This window comes from Neoarius graeffei, chromosome 23 (assembly GCF_027579695.1).
Source record: "Neoarius graeffei isolate fNeoGra1 chromosome 23, fNeoGra1.pri, whole genome shotgun sequence".
In the NCBI taxonomy this organism is placed as follows: Eukaryota; Metazoa; Chordata; class Actinopteri; order Siluriformes; family Ariidae; genus Neoarius; species Neoarius graeffei.
The window spans coordinates 9,930,167-9,947,011 of record NC_083591.1 but is presented as its reverse complement, the minus strand read 5'-3'; the positions used below and the strand labels follow the sequence as shown (position 1 = coordinate 9,947,011).

Sequence of the window (16,845 nt, the reverse complement as noted above, 5' to 3'; positions counted from 1 at the left end):
TTACCAATTGTCCCTTCTCTTTGCGGAAACCGAAATACTTCCATACGAACGACTGAAAACTTTGAGGAGTGTGTAAGTCAGTTTTTTTTTTTCTCCGCTATAACAAAATGTCTGCCCCGACTGTTTATGTAAGTGTGTGTGTGCCCGCTGAAAGAGGGTAGGGAAGCGAAGTAGGAGGTGGAGACAAAGTAAGGTTAGCGCCACCCGCAGCGCGGGAGTCAGAATTACCTCTTAGAGCAGATGACTAAAAATAGACAGGAGGTAAAATACATACAAGGATCGATTCTCTTGCGGACGTGTCGATGCATTGGATCGTCAACTGTAGGATCGATGCATCGATATGTATCGATTATTATTTACGCCACTAGTGTCAGCCCTGTGATGACCTGGCGACTTGTCCAGGGTGTACCCCGCCTTTCGCCCGTAGTCAGCTGGGATAGGCTCCAGCTTGCCTGTGACCCTGTAGAACAGGATAAAGCGGCTAGAGATAATGAGATGAGATGAAGACATTTCATGTCAAACTAACGATGGATGTCGTTTCTCTTTTACTTAGTTGAGTGGTTCTTGACCTAATACGGATTAATACAGGTGGTGAGTAGGGAGATATTTACTGTTTGATCTCAAACGCATTAAGAAGGCAAGAAATTGCACTAATTTAACTTTTGACGAGGCACGCCTGTTAATTGAAAAGCATTCCAGGTGGCTACCTCATGAAGCTGGTTAAGAGAATGCTGGTAGTGTGTAAAGCGTCAAGGTAAACGCTGACCACTTTGAAGAATCTAAAATATGAAACTTTTGTTTACCACATAACTCCATCCATGTTCCATATGTTATTTCATAGTTTTGATGTCTTCAGTACTGTTCAATATACAAAATACAGAAAAACCTATGAATCAGTAGGCGTGTCCAAACTTTTGACTGGTTCAAGGATTGTCCACTAGATGGCACACCAGAGGCTAAACATCCCTGTCTCTCGGACTGTTAAATCTTTAGCTTGACGTTAACTTTTAAACCCACTTAGAATAGTTGTGAACTGCAACATAAAATGAAGATCACACACCGAGTTGAAGTTTGGTTCTTGGTTACGTTTTACTTGTAACGGACGATAAAAATTTTATCCAAAATAGTTTTTCCTGTCTTAGTTGATTTATTTCCATTTCGCATGCAGCTATTGTAAAGTTCAGTGTGTGTGTAGAACTCTCTCAGACTGTAGGTTCATTACTCGATAATGTAGAAGTCATAAAATAGAAATCTGTAATAAAGTTTGTATGAAGAAGAAAATAGGGTGCCAAAACTTTTGAACAGTGCTGTGTTTGAGTGTCTCTATATTGTTTTTTTTTTTTTTTGCTATCCACCTCTAGGTTTAAAAAAAAACAAAAACAAAACCCTGCGCTGCATCATGATAGGATAATGTTAGTTTAAAATTGTTTAGTGTATAGGTTGTATACAGACCTGGCAACCTGAAACTGAATCAGTGCAGCCAGTCTGTCATGATGCGTCGTTTTTTTTTTTTAAATAAACCGAGAGGTGGATGTTGTAACAAAAAAAAAGAGAACTAAAAAACGATATATAAATATTTTGCACAGGGCTGTGTTCCTCTGATAACCGAAACAAAGCTCCAGCTCTCTCTGCTCTTAATCTGTTCTGTTCTTTCAGGATTTATCGCGCATGTCGCTCCTTGTTGAGTTGTTTTTATGCCCAAGTTGTTTGAAACCAATCTGGGTTTTCTGTGTCGAATAAGGAAGCGGCTTCACCTTTAAGAAAATCAAACACTTTCACGAAGGCGCTGACTCGAATGCGAGCAGGAAAAAAAAAAAAAGATTCTTAAGCAAACTCTTCCATCCTCACTTCCGACTTTGTTTTTGTAAAATACATTTTAAATACAATTATGAATTTCTCTGGAGTTTTCAGGCTGAGCTCCTCTCCTTGTATTCTTTAACCACTCATTTCCTTGTCGTTCTTGAAGCATTTGCTTCTATTTGTTAACGTTTTTCTTGATAGTGGTGAAACGGTAACGCCTTTTTATCTATTTCTCTGTTTGAACAAGCAAAAACAGCGCAAAAATTAACCATATTGAAGACGGATTAAGCCTTGCTTGCATAAAAGGCGGTGTCTGTCTGACCCCAGCTGTAATTATCATGTGATGTGTGACGTCATGCGCAAGGGGTAAATGAAACCGCGACTAAGAAAACAGCCAAGACATAATGGCGGAGATGTAGTGAGGGACGCTTTTAGGAACCGAAATAAAAGATCAAAAAGCCTAATTTTTGTGGTGCTAGTTCGTAATGTATGCTCATTCCAACTTGCCTGAATGCATGTTTCACTTGCCCCGGGCAATCGGGCAGTCCTTAAAGGGATAGTTCGGGATTTTTGACATGAATCTGTATGGCATCCCCATCAATAGTGTCGTGCAAACACACTGACTTACCCCTGACAGCATCCTGTGAGTCCAGTTTTGGTCCAGACGAAAGTAGTCCGGCAAGTTTGTTGGGGTCACGAAAGTAAAACGTTTTTCGTCTCAAAACAGTATGTGTTCAAAAGAGTGATATATTTGCATCACAAAACCGTTGTCAAATAAAAAGTCAGACCTTGAAATCGCTTGGCACTATTTTCTCTCCCTTCTTATCACTGCGCGTCATGCAACCCCGATTCCAAAAAAGTTGGGGCAAAGTACAGATTGTAAATAAAAACGGAATGCAATGATGTGGAAGTTTCAAAATTACATATTTTATTCAGAATAGAACATAGATGACATATCAAATGTTTAAACTGAGAAAATGTATCATTTAAAGAGAAAAATTAGGTGATTTTTAAATTTCATGACAACAACACATCTCAAAAAAGTTGGGACAAGGCCATGTTTACCACTGTGAGACATCCCCTTTTCTCTTTACAACAGTCTGTAAACGTCTGGGGACTGAGGAGACAAGTTGCTCAAGTTTAGGGATAGGAATGTTAACCCATTCTTGTCTAATGTAGGATTCTAGTTGCTCAACTGTCTTAGGTCTTTTTTGTCGTATCTTCCGTTTTATGATGCGCCAAATGTTTTCTATGGGTGAAAGATCTGGACTGCAGGCTGGCCAGTTCAGTACCCGGACCCTTCTTCTACGCAGCCATGATGCTGTAATTGATGCAGTATGTGGTTTGGCATTGTCATGTTGGAAAATGCAAGGTCTTCCCTGAAAGAGACGTCGTCTGGATGGGAGCATATGTTGCTCTAGAACCTGGATATACCTTTCAGCATTGATGGTGTCTTTCCAGATGTGTAAGCTGCCCATGCCACACGCACTAATGCAACCCCATACCATCAGAGATGCAGGCTTCTGAACTGAGCGCTGATAACAACTTGGGTCGTCCTTCTCCTCTTTAGTCCGAATGGCACGGCGTCCCTGATTTCCATAAAGAACTTCAAATTTTGATTCGTCTGACCACAGAACAGTTTTCCACTTTGCCACAGTCCATTTTAAATGAGCCTTGGCCCAGAGAAGACGTCTGCGCTTCTGGATCATGTTTAGATACGGCTTCTTCTTTGAACTATAGAGTTTTAGCTGGCAACGGCGGATGGCACGGTGAATTGTGTTCACAGATAATGTTCTCTGGAAATATTCCTGAGCCCATTTTGTGATTTCCAATACAGAAGCATGCCTGTATGTGATGCAGTGCCGTCTAAGGGCCCGAAGATCACGGGCACCCAGTATGGTTTTCCGGCCTTGACCCTTACGCACAGAGATTCTTCCAGATTCTCTGAATCTTTTGATGATATTATGCACTGTAGATGATGATATGTTCAAACTCTTTGCAATTTTACACTGTCGAACTCCTTTCTGATATTGCTCCACTATTTGTCAGCGCAGAATTAGGGGGATTGGTGATCCTCTTCCCATCTTTACTTCTGAGAGCCGCTGCCACTCCAAGATGCTCTTTTTATACCCAGTCATGTTAATGACCTATTGCCAATTGACCTAATGAGTTGCAATTTGGTCCTCCAGCTGTTCCTTTTTTGTACCTTTAACTTTTCCAGCCTCTTATTGCCCGTCCCAACTTTTTTGAGATGTGTTGCTGTCATGAAATTTCAAATGAGCCAATATTTGGCATGAAATTTCAAAATGTCTCACTTTCAACATTTGATATGTTGTCTATGTTCTATTGTGAATACAATATCAGTTTTTGAGATTTGTAAATTATTGCATTCCGTTTTTATTTACAATTTGTACTTTGTCCCAACTTTTTTGGAATCGGGGTTGTAAATGTCCTCATGATCTGCATCTGAAATTGGAAAAACTCTGACCTGACCTTCTCAAAGATTTACTAATGTTGAAAATCTAGAAAGCAAGTACGCAAAGCAGACCGTTTGAAGGCGAGATGAGAGGTTTTTAAAATTCAACCGCTAACCGTAATTGGAAAACTAGCGCTTAATAACTGTGCAGAACAGCTATTGAGACTTTTAAGAAGGTTAACAAGTGCAAAAGAGAAATGTTTATCAGGTCAGTCTAGTTTGTAGTTTTCAGTGATTCATGTAGTAGAACATGTTAATGTCACCATTTTAATGGCGTACGCTTGGTTTGTCAGAGTGAAATGTTGCAGCAATACAAATTTTTTTTTTTTTTTTCCCCTGTTGAATGTAGTTATGCTAAAGTGTGTGTGTTTTTTGTACTCATTAAGGCATTGCTGCTGGAGGCTCATGAGATTCAGGTGAAAAAGGTAAAGGCTGAAGAGAAGCTGAAAAGACAGCTGGCAGTAAATAGGATGGACGTCGCCACTGAGGTACAGCTATCTTTCCCAGGAAATGACTTGGTTGTTAAATACCCTATTAAAAAAAAAAAAGATTTTTTTGTTTTGTTTTTTCTCCTTCTCCATCCTGCCCAAGATGAAACTAGTGTATGTGTGTGCAGGAGAGCGTCTTTAAGGAACAGGTCGAAGGTCTGATCGAAGAAGATGAAGGGGAAGAAACGGAACAAACGGCGGAGGATTCCAAAGACGCAGCCATCGGGTCGACAGCTCAACCAGAGAAAAAAACCGAGAAACAGAGGAAGAGGGAGAAAGCAGAGAGGATGAAGGTAACGAAGGGGGAAAGCCAACTGGCGACAGAGCGTTCTGCTTTCCTTCTTGCCCTGAACCCTGCTTCCTGTCTCCGTCCATGTAACAGGAGCTGCAGAAGAAGGCGGAGAAGAAGTTGCTGAACAGCCGACAGCAGCTTTTCCAGCTGCGTTCCATCAGTGCAGATATGAAGCGGAGGGAACTGAGGACCAAAGTGAGACAGGCGAAGCGTAAAACAAAGCAGGAGACAGAGAAAGCGCTGCCTCGCCGTCTGGGCAAGTTAAAGTTAGTGATGGTTTATTTCTATCTGCTTTGTTTCCTTTGCATTTAACACGTTCGTTACATGGTGGTGTGAACAACAAGCGACACAAATCTGCAAATTAAAGGGGAACCAAATATAATATATACAGTTGCTGATGTGACAAAGTAACATATTCTTAAGTATTCTATCAAACTTGTAGACTAGAAAACAACGAAATATCTTGGTAATTGTAAATATAATACTTTATACGCTAAACCGCACAAGAGTCGCCATTTTTAAAAGACCGTGACGTCAGCGCTACCCACTGCACTAGCGGGACTCTCCGAAATAGAGGAGATAAGCGTGTAATCATGGCGTCGGGCGCATCAAGTGAAAGCGACAGCTCTGTCGAATCGTACGAAGAGATCCCGCAAGACACACTGCAAGCAGGCTATGGCTTAAGGCCTCTGCATGCTCGTGCGACAAGGCTTTCGCAGATAGCTTTTCGCAGACAGTTGTAATTTATCGTTGAGCGGGGATAATAGGCGTGCGCGATGTTATTCACTGGCACAACGCAAGGGGGCGCGAAGTCGCTAGGAGTAGTTGGTGGGTGTGGTTAGTGGAGTGTTTATCCTCCGGTTACTTATAATGACTAGAACTTTTTTATTATTTTTTTATAATGACTAGAATTGGAGTCGTATAGATGTACGTACTTCCTCAATCAACCGCTCTTCATGCTGCTCCATCTTCGCTCGTGTTTTTAAAAATGCCGGTCAGGAAAACGAACCAAACCGGGAAAGTAGGGAAGCGGAAGTGCGTGTACAGCGGATGTAGAGTGGACCAATCAGAGCCCTCTTGTCTGCGACGCTGTCTGCGAGGCTTCTGCGGTGGTCACAATTTTTGGGAGGTGCGCGCAGAGCGTCTGCGAAGGTGGGGGGGCTACGCAGACACTGTCTGCGACGCTATCTGCGAGGACTGGGTTGTCCGCATAAATTGGCCTTTAGAAAGGTACCAGTTTGAACCTAGGAGAGGTACTATGTAGTGGAAGTTCATTATGTCTAACTATTAAAGCTATTTTAAGTTCGTTTCTTAAGACAAGGATTTTTTAAGATGTTACCTTGTTGACAGTTTCGGCGAGAATCTTCCGCCTTCTTCAAAACAGTCACCAGATGTCGAGTGGTGACGTGCCTTATCAGCTGATGTTACGCTACGGAGGCGTGAACGTCCCGCCCAATTTGACAGGTCGTTCACGCCTCCTGCTGTCAGGTCGCTCCCCCAGGACCAGGGCTCGAAATTAACTTTTTTTCTTTGTGTCCCCCAGTGGTCCCGAATTCTGTGTTGTATTGTCCCGAATGGAAGCAATAGTGTCCCCATTTTTTTCCTCTCTGAAATAACCAGTGGTTAATATTATCATATGAAGTTACTATTATATTTGTAACTATGCGATTTTGAACCCTTTATATCATTTTTACAATAAGTCACAAGACACAAGCGACACATGTCCTATACATCATCTACTTCAAAATTACAGTTATTGCATTTTCAGTTTATTAAACTTTGGCGATCTCACTGTATGAATAGATACCCGTTTATTTAAAGGGGCCAACTAGCTCATTCAGAAAATGTTTCAACTCCCTACATCTGCAGTACACTTTAGTTGAAAATAAGACCCCTTTTATGTTCGTTTCATCTACTTATACCTTGAATATCTGTTGGCACTTATAATTTTCACCATTACCGTTATCCATTTTATGAAGTTTCGCTGCCGGGTGCAAATGTTAGCAACATAGTGCCAGGTCCGAGCCTAGTTGTGCTGCTGACTGACTAAACTTTCTGAACTAGAAAGACACCAAGAAAACTCACTTATTCTGTTGAACGGTATCTTCCGTCAATATCATCCACATCATTCCTGTTGTATTTTATAACGTGTCTAACAGTGTTCATTCAGTTCATTCAGTTGCTAGCGTTGCCTGCAGACCAGGCGATGACACTTTGGATCCTGAAGGTCCCGGAGACGTTATGTCTGGGCTTTCAGTTTCTTCCCCGCGGTCGGTCCGCTTCAACTACTTCAGCATTTTTGTTCTGGCAAGAGTCGGCGCAGCGTGTGCGGTAGCAATTCCATTCCAAGTCCATATAATGCGGACTCCGGCCGAAGATTCTAGAACAGAACGCGCTGCTCTGTAGCCTACGGATGCAGGTGCATCGAAAGTGTAGCTACTGTGTATTTTTCGCTGTTAACGTTTTAAAATTAAAATTGACAGATTAGGTGAATGTCTACGTATGTGTTACGGCTTTGTAAATAATATTAATGTAGAACTTTTTTTCTAGATCTATTTTTTTTCCATTGTCCCGGGATTGTCCCAGATATAATAATTTTGTGTCCCAATGACATTTTTTATGGTCCCCGGGACATCGGGACACCGTTAGTTTCGAGCGCTGCCCAGGACACATCTGGTGACTGTTTTGAAGAAGGCAGAAGATTCTCGCCGAAACTGTCAACAAGGTAACATCTTAAAAAATCCTTGTCTTAAGAAACGAACTTAAAATAGCTAGGAGAGGTACTCTCGACTCCGGTGATGAAATAAGAGAAGAAAGCTTGGATGACTGCGAGGATGAGACTGATGCTGACCATGGGCATGGCGAGCGTGGGGCAGAGCGTCTGCGTGCAGGTGACACGGCGTGGTGCTCGTGCGGAAAATGTAACGTGGAGTTGCTCACGAGTCCAGCAGAATTTATTTGCTGCAGTGAGATAGGCGCCACCCGTGGACTTGCGAAATCGTCGCAAGAGGCAGAAACAGGTATTTCACACGTGCTATTCCCAACCTCAATGAGCCAACACAACTGGGCACATACATACGTCATGAGTGTTACGCAGAGAAAATGAACGTGCATTCTGATTGGATAAAATTAATATCATGGCGGGCTGTTCAAACTGCGGAAATAGTTTGCTCGAGCTACTTTCAAAACACTATAACTTTCCAACCTTAGAACAAAAAAACTTTTGTAAGTCTTGAATAAGGTTCGTTAATGTGTGTTTTATTGTTATGTTTACTCTGTATATTGCCCTCTGTTCCCCTTTAAGTGACTTTCTTTTCCAAGGTGTCGCACCCTGTGTGCACACACGCGTGTGCGTTGAGGTAGACTCAGGAGGCAGGCGAGGGTTTTTTTTTTTTCTTTTCTTTCTTTCTTCCCCCACAGCTCACGTTTATATTAATCGGAGCTCTTTTCAGTACATCTTCACACTGTCCTACAGAAATAAGCACCACCTTATCGGGTCGGCACCCATCAATGGCAATCGAGCTCATGCTCCATGTGAAGAGTTCAGATGCAAAACCCTCTAAACGCCATCTCCGTGAAAAATGAGTTAAGGATGTTGTGTTAATCCTGGTTACATCTAGTATATGTAAATGAAATATTTTTGTAAAAAAATAAAATAAAAACCACTCCCCGTCTTGTCTAAAAAATCGGTTTAATATCAAACCCCTCTAAACGCCGCTTCGATTTAGCAACAAAAGCCTCTATATTCAACAACCAATCAGAACGTCACTTGGACTCGCGTGCTTTAACGCTAGTAAACAAAGTCTCATCAAGGAAGCTGCAACTTTATTCAGAGGGAGATTTCGCGAAATGCCAGATAATGCCAACATGGATTACGATGGCATGGATGAACCTGTCCTCCAGACAGTGAATGGGCGGAGAAAACGTCGCGTTGTTGAAAATCATGTTTGCTATAAAGCGAAAATGAACCGATATAGTGGCGAAAATGCTGAAAATGGAATAGCCTGCAATCACAACAGGTTGATGTGCGCTGCGGCAAGCTTAACTCAGAACGACCTGGCATACTTTAAAAATCAGCTATACACATCTAAAGATAAAGTTGAACAGGACGCTATACTTCTGTCCCACTTGGAGATTATGCCGGTTCAACGGAGGAGGGAACAAGTTGATGAAGACGAGAGACGGCAGAGAGACGTGACCATCAAATACACTGAGTGCAGAATTATTAGGCAAGTGAGTATTTTGACCACAACATCCTTTTAATGCATGTTGTCCCACTCCAAGCTGTTTAGGCTTGAAAGCCTACTACCAATTAAGTATATCAGGTGCTGTGCATCTGTGTAATGAGAGGGGGTGTGGTCTAATGACATCAACACTCTATATCAGGTGTGCATAATTATTAGGCAACCTCTTTTCCTCTGGCAAAATGGGTCAGAAGAGAGATCTGACAGACTTTGAAAAGTATAAAATTGTGAGATGTCTTGCAGACGGATGCAGCACTCTTGAAATTGCGAAGATGTTGAAACGTGATCACCGAACAATCAAGCGTTTCATTGCAAATAGTCAACAGGGTCGAAAGAAGCGTGCGGGGGAAAAAAAAGGCGCAAAATAACTGCACATGATCTGCAGAAAATCAAGCGTGAAGCTAACAAGCAGCCATTAGCATCCAGTTCTGCCATATTCCAGAGTTGCAACATTCCTGGAGTGTCAAAGAGTACAAGGTGTGCAATACTGAGGGACATGGCCAAGGTAAGGAAGGCTGAAAAACGACCACCACTGAGTAAGGCACACAAGATAAAACGTCAAGACTGGGCCAAGAAATATCTTAAGACTGATTTTTCTCAGGTGCTGTGGTCTGATGAGATGAGAGTGACTCTTGATGGGCCAGATGGATGGGCCTGTGGCTGGATCAGTAATGGGCACAGAGCTCCACTCCGACTCGGACGCCAGCAAGGTGGAGGTGGAGTACTGCTATGGGCTGGTATCATCAAAGACGAGCTTGTTGGACCTTTTCGAGTTGAGGATGGACTCAAACTCAACTCCCAGACCTACTGCCAGTTCCTGGAAGAAACCTTCTTCAAGCAGTGGAATAGGAAAAAGTCAGCATCTTTCAAGAAGAACATGATTTTCATGCAGGATAATGCTCCATCTCATGCGTCCAAATACTCCACTGCGTGGCTAGCCAGTAAAGGTCTGAAAGGTGAAAAAATAATGACATGGCCCTCTTGTTCACCTGACCTAAACCCCATAGAGAACCTGTGGTCCATTATAAAACGTGAGGTCTACAAAGAGGGAAAACAGTACACCTCTCTGAACAGCGTCTGGGAGGCCGTGGTTGCTGCTGCACACAATGTTGGTCGTGAACAGATAAAGAAATTGACAATCTATGGATGGAAGGCTTTTGAGTGTCCTCATGAAGAAGGGTGGCTATATTGGTCACTGATTTTTGTTTTGTGTTTGAATGTCAGATATGTTTATTTGCAAATCTGGAGTTGTCATATCAGTGTACCTGGTGAAAATAAGTGAAATGGCTACATATTTGGTTTTTATTAAGTTGCCTAATAATTCTGCACAGTGAAAGTTACCTGAACACATACATATTCTCCTAAAATGGCCAAAACTAAAAACGCCCCACTCTAACTTCCATACATATTCAGCTTTGATATTTATGAGTCTTTTTGTTTGATTGAGAACATAGTTGTTGTTCAATAATAAAACTAATCCTCAAAAATACAACTTGCCTAATAATTCTGCACTCCGTGTACTCCGTTCTGAAGGAAGATAAAACAAGGGTTCCTGAGAGGTGTTGGTATTATTAGGTATTACCTAAAAATATGGTGCAATTTGCTCATGATCATAGGTCCCATATTAAATTAGCTATGAGTGAGCCAACCACATCACCATCACAACCACCCCATATGTGTGGTATCATAATTTTCAATTGTATCTTTGGTGGTTTTGTAACACTTACCTATGTCTGTAAGGAAAAAATGGATTTAGAGGTTTTTGGACACAAACCACATATGGATTTAGCTGGTTTTGACGCTAAATAAAAAAATAATTGCTAAAAAATAGTAATTTGGCTGAAGTAACATTTGTGAGATTAACATATATTTTTCACTAACTAATAACCTTGTGATTTCAAATAAAACTAGCTTTCTATACTTAAATATGAAGGCCTGATTAAAAAATGGCCTTTTTCTCAAAAAGTGGTCAAATGGATTTGGGGAGTTTTGCATCTGAACTCTTCATGTACGGGGTGTTTTTTGTTTTATTCACTGTAAATATCGCGTGCAGATAGCTACATTAATATAAACCTGCCAACACTCACACTGCTACAGTAGAGCTCCTGGCTGAAATATTAATCTGAATTTCAATAAACGTGTTTTAACAATGCAGCTGTTTTGATTCGTGAGCTAAATACCTACTGGAATGGTGACGTCGTACCAACTGATAACTTTTTTTTTTTTTATAGATTTGTTTGATGTCCTTCATTCAACACAAGGATTGTGAGATCTCTTCTGGAAGATCTTTGTCAAGTCCTAAACGTAGCTAAAGAGAACCCGGTTAAACAAATAAGACAAAAATATTATACTTGGTCATTTATTCATTGAGGAAAATTATCCAATATTACATGTCTGTGAGTGGCAAAAGTATGTGAACCTTTTGCTTTCAGTATTTGGGGTGACTGCAAGAACTGCAACTAAACGTTTGCGGTAACTGTTGATCAGTCCTGCACACCGGCTTGGAGGAATTTTAGCCCATTCCTCCGTACAGAACAGCTTCAACTCTGGGATGTTGGTGGGTTTCCTCACATGAACTGCTCGCTTCAGGTCCTTCCACAACATTTTGATTGGATTAAGGTCAGGACTTTGACTTGGCCATTCCAAAACATTAACTTTATTCTTCTTTAACCATTCTTTGGTAGAACGACTTGTGTGCTTAGGGTCGTTGTCTTGCTGCATGACCCACCTTCTCTTGAGATTCAGTTCATGGACAGATGTCCTGACATTTTCCTTTAGAATTCGCTGGTATAATTCAGAATTCATTGTTCCATCAATGATGGCAAGCCGTCCTGGCCCAGATGCAGCAAAACAGGCCCAAACCATGATACTACCACCACCATGTTTCACAGATGGGATAAGGTTCTTATGATGGAATGCAGTGTTTTCCTTTCTCTAAACATAACGCTTTTCATTTAAACCAAAAAGTTCTATTTTGGTCTCATCCATCCACAAAACACTTTTCCAATAGCCTTCTGGCTTGTCCACGTGATCTTTAGCAAACTGCAGACGAGCAGCAATGTTCTTTTTGGAGAGCAGTGGCTTTCTCCTTGCACCCCTGCCATGCACACCATTGTTGTTGTGTTCTCCTGATGGTGGACTCATGAACCTTAACATTAGCCAATGTGAGAGAGGCCTTCAGTTGCTTAGAAGTTACCCTGGGGCCCTTTGTGACCTCGCCGACTATTACACGCCTTGCTCTCGGAGTGATCTTTGTTGGTCGACCACTCCTGGGGAGGGTAACAATGGTCTTGAATTTCCTCCATTTGTACACAATCTGTCTGACTGTGGATTGGTGGAGTCCAAACTCTTTAGAGATGGTTTTGTAACCTTTTCCAGCCTGTGTTGTGAAGCTCAGACTTTGATAGATCCCTGTTCTTTAAATAAAACAGGGTGCACACTCACACCTGATTGTCATCCCATTGATTGAAAACACCTGACTCTAGTTTCACCTTCAAATTAACTGCTAATCCTAGAGGTTCACATACTTTTGCCACTCACAGATATGTAATCTTGGATCACTTTTCTCTCATTTGTTCTGTCTGTCCGAAACACCCTTTTTCTCAGCAACCACAAAACCTAGCCACTTGGTACCGAACTTCAGCTTGGGGTTCTATACCATGTATACCGTTTTCAGGTCCGTCCCGCATCAACTTTCTGTTTACCAACTTGAATGTATTTACGGAATGTGGATTTTGACACTATTTCAAAATGACCATTTACCAGGATGCTATTTGAAATCCCTGGGGAGAACACCGCTCTTTACTTGTTTCAGGGTTGATTTATTTGTTGAAGTCAACATTCATAGTAAGCGTCCTTTTCCTTCAATTGCTTGCATTCTGATAGAAGTGAGAGCGGGGGGGGGGATGCAGAAGTGAGCAGGAGCTTACAGTTGAGCTTTTTTTTTTTTAAGCCTTTTTATTTACTTTTATCTTATTATTTTTGAATGACTAGACATTTGAGCAGTCCTTAACGCCTCTGTAGCAAGAAAATAGTCATCGAAAAATCACACAATTGCCCTACCTCCATCTTGTCTTTTTTTTTAAAGATTTTTTTTGGGGCTTTTTGCACCTTTATTGGATAGGACAGTGCAGAGACAGGAAATGAGCGGGAGAGAGAGACGGGGAGGGATCGGGAAATGACCTCGGGCCGGAATCGAACCCGGGTCCCCGGATTTATGGTATGGCACCTTATCCACCTGAGCCACGATGCCCCCTCCATCTTGTCTTTTGACCTCCATTTTGCCTGAGGTGTTTTTATTCTCATTTTGCTCTTTTGTCCCATTTCATGTCACGTATTACACATCGTGCATGTACTTGGAATCATCCTGTGTAAGGGACACCTCACAGCATCCAGTGAAACTGTGCTTCGCCCTGACCAGTAAAATGTCATTGTTCACGTTTGCTCCAGCTGCAGAAATATTTTTTTTTAAATTAATGGCACCCCAAGGGGTCTTAAAATAGCTTCTAATCGCCATGTTTCGGTGGTTGCTCTGACAACCGTATTCACCCAACAAAGAACTACGGTAATGATCCATGGTAAATGCGCAAAGGGAAAGGAGTAATTCAGGATTTGAAGATCATCTCCTTTTTTCTATGGACAGATCTAGGTGTCTTTTTTTTTTTTTTTCTTCTGGAGCCAAGCCATGTTTTTCTTGTCTCGGCTGCAAACTGACTAATTCTGCTATTCAGGACCCACCGAGTGATGTCAGTCATATTTACGCAAATAATAAAACAATTTTAGAGTTGGCAATTTATAAATCCCTTTGGGGGGGGGTTTATAAATTGCCAGATTTTCACTTATTGTCGAATTTTTATTTATTTAGTTTTATTTTTAAGAAAATCCCCTGATGCAAAAGATATATAGTGACAGTTTTGAGGAAAAAAAGGGTGAAATATATATTAAAATATTTTTATATATATATTTTGCATAAGGGGATTTTATTTTTATTTAAAGAAATCCCCTTATGCAAAAGATATCGGCCTTTTTTTTTTTCCTTCCCTCAAAACTGTCACTATATCTCTTTTGCATAAGGGAATTTTCTTTTTTTTTTTAAATAAATCCCCTGATGCAAAAGGGATATAGTGACAGTTTTGAGGGGAAAAAAGGCCGATATATCTTTTGCATCATGGGAATTTTTTTTTATTTTTATTATTATTATTTTTTTAAGAATCGACAATAAGTGAAATTCTGGCAATTAAAAAAAATTGCTACAAACCGTTTTTAAATCAATTTAGAAATGATTAACAGTAATGAAAATTTGGAAATTTGATACATTATCAGCCATTTTTCCTCAAAATTCACTATAATGTAGTGAATTTTTAATTTTCTAATTTTCATTACTGCATTTCTAAGTTGATTTTTAAAATGGTTTGTAGCGCTTTTTTTTTTTTTTTTGGAGGGGGCGGGGTCTGATTTCATTCCAGTTTATCTTGAATTTCAGTTTTGTCCAGGACTTTTCATGAATTAAAAATAAGGCTGAGTGTGGAGGGATGATTTGAAATGCTATTTCAGAATTGTGCATCACTAATCCGAGAAGGAAACGAAACATTTTATTGTAGCAGTGATTTTAAATCGGAGCTACATTGATTTCTAATGAAACTTCCTTTAGGAAGTCAGATATTTTGGAGCTAAAAACAATATTTCTCTTGTGCATGATAATTGCTGTGTCCGTGTCTCTGTGATGTAAGATTCGACTTGACTTCAGATAGAAAACGCTCTTGAAAGGCAGGGGTGAACCATGGTTACTGGTTCCCTGAATCTGTGTTGACATTGATTGGAGTTTGTGGCTGTGACATCGTGTGTGTGTGTGTGTGTGTGTGTGTGTGTGTGTGTGTTCACTTCAGGTTCCAGGCTCCTGATCTGGAAGTGCAGTTAAGTGATGAACTCGCAGGCTCTCTCCGCACACTAAAGGTCTGTCGGTGCTGAGAGACGTATGCACGTATACACTGAGCTCACGTTAGTGTTCCACTAATAATTCTGTGGTTCTTTGTTCTGCAGCCAGAGGGCAGCGTGCTCAAAGATCGCTTTAAGAGCTTCCAGAAGAGGAACCTGATCGAACCCAGAGAGAGGGCCAAGTAAGAGTCTTTTCTTGCTCTTCAGAGATGGTCATAAGTGATATGGGTGGGCGAGACAGCAGAAAATATCACCATGATACTTGAAGACATTTCTAAAATGCACAGTCTGAGATCACCGTATGTCGGGTCGGACTGCTAATAATCTGTATAATAGTGCTATATCAAACTATTTTTAGATTTTTTTTTTTTTTAATTTTTATTTGAACATATCAGTGAGTGTTAATTGTTTAAATATTGATAGAACTTCTCACAATATCTATTTTATTTAGATTATACCCAACCCGAAACACTCACCTTTTTCCCGTCAATCTTCCGTGAATATAGCTAGTAGTGCGGCTGAATGTAACGTTTGTCGTCTAGTTCACCGTTGTGTTGTTCAGTATTCAAAAATGTTGATTTTTTTTCGTCTTTTTTACAGGTTCAAGAGGAAACACAAGGTGAAATACGTAGAAAAGAGGGCTTTCAGAGAAATCCAGTGATTGTCAACCCGGTTCCATTCTGTTATTAGCGCTGTTGGAGTCGTCCAGCACAGTCGTGTCGCTCAGTGCTGTCTGGTTAACTTGTAATCCAGGTTTTGTCCGATCACATAAATGCCCCCCAGCGTGATGAGAGAACCTTCCGAATGAACTCATCAGTGAGGGGTCTCTTATTCCTCCTGGGTTCACAGAGTTTAAAAATAAACCAGGATATTTCTGAACTGAAAAGTTGTGATTATGTACTTTAAAGGAAATGTTTAAAATTTCCAAGTTCTGCTTTTACACAAATTCAGGTTGTGAAAACCATCTTTTGTAGCTTTGAACTTTTTTTTTTTCCCCTTTCATTGAAAGCTGCAGATCTTCTCCTCCAAACTTCAGAATCAAAATGTCGGTCACATGGTTGAATATGGACAATAAAGTAATATTTAATACTGTACATCAAAGTTTGGGTTCTGGAGTCATTTTTGCAAGTGTTTTCACACAGTTTAACCTCCTAGGGCTTAGCGGTCACATGCGTGGACAGCACTTTTTAGAAATTCGGAACAAGAATCCACATATGCGGACATACTTTTTCTCTAAAAGTACATCTTATCAAAAGATGATGCTTAGTTTTTATTCTAATCAGGTTCTAATAAGCCCAAATGGTAAAGAGAAATAAAAAATGCATGTAAAAAAACAGCTTGGGCCTTAGGAGGTTAATCCAATTATACATACATGAGCAAAGAAAGTGCTTAAAAGGTGACCTACACCTTCTCCACAAGTTGACAGTTCCCTGAAGTCATTTTTAAACTTGCTTTATTTCTTAATTAACGTGTTATTCAGTTACGTTTTCGGTTTTAGTAACCTTATATTGTGACTCGTATTGGCAACTAATCGCAATTAAATATTATATTTATCGGCCTATTCGGTTTTTAGCCGTGTTGAATTTAGTTCGTTTGGTCCACGGCAGGCGT

The 16,845-nt window shown here is 40.7% G+C and overlaps 1 protein-coding gene across 1 annotated transcript in view; it reads left to right on the top strand.

Moving 5' to 3' along the window:
• nop53 (NOP53 ribosome biogenesis factor) overlaps nt 1-16,335 on the top strand; it is a 40,054-nt gene extending 23,719 nt beyond the window's left edge. Inside the window, exons 7-12 of the mRNA XM_060905736.1 lie at nt 4,663-4,764; nt 4,893-5,057; nt 5,147-5,322; nt 15,186-15,252; nt 15,340-15,416; nt 15,835-16,335. Of these exons, the coding sequence (XP_060761719.1) occupies nt 4,663-4,764; nt 4,893-5,057; nt 5,147-5,322; nt 15,186-15,252; nt 15,340-15,416; nt 15,835-15,895 (648 nt within the window). The 3' untranslated portion in view covers nt 15,896-16,335. The remainder of the gene's footprint in view (nt 1-4,662; nt 4,765-4,892; nt 5,058-5,146; nt 5,323-15,185; nt 15,253-15,339; nt 15,417-15,834) is intronic.
• Nucleotides 16,336-16,845: the final 510 nt, after the last annotated feature.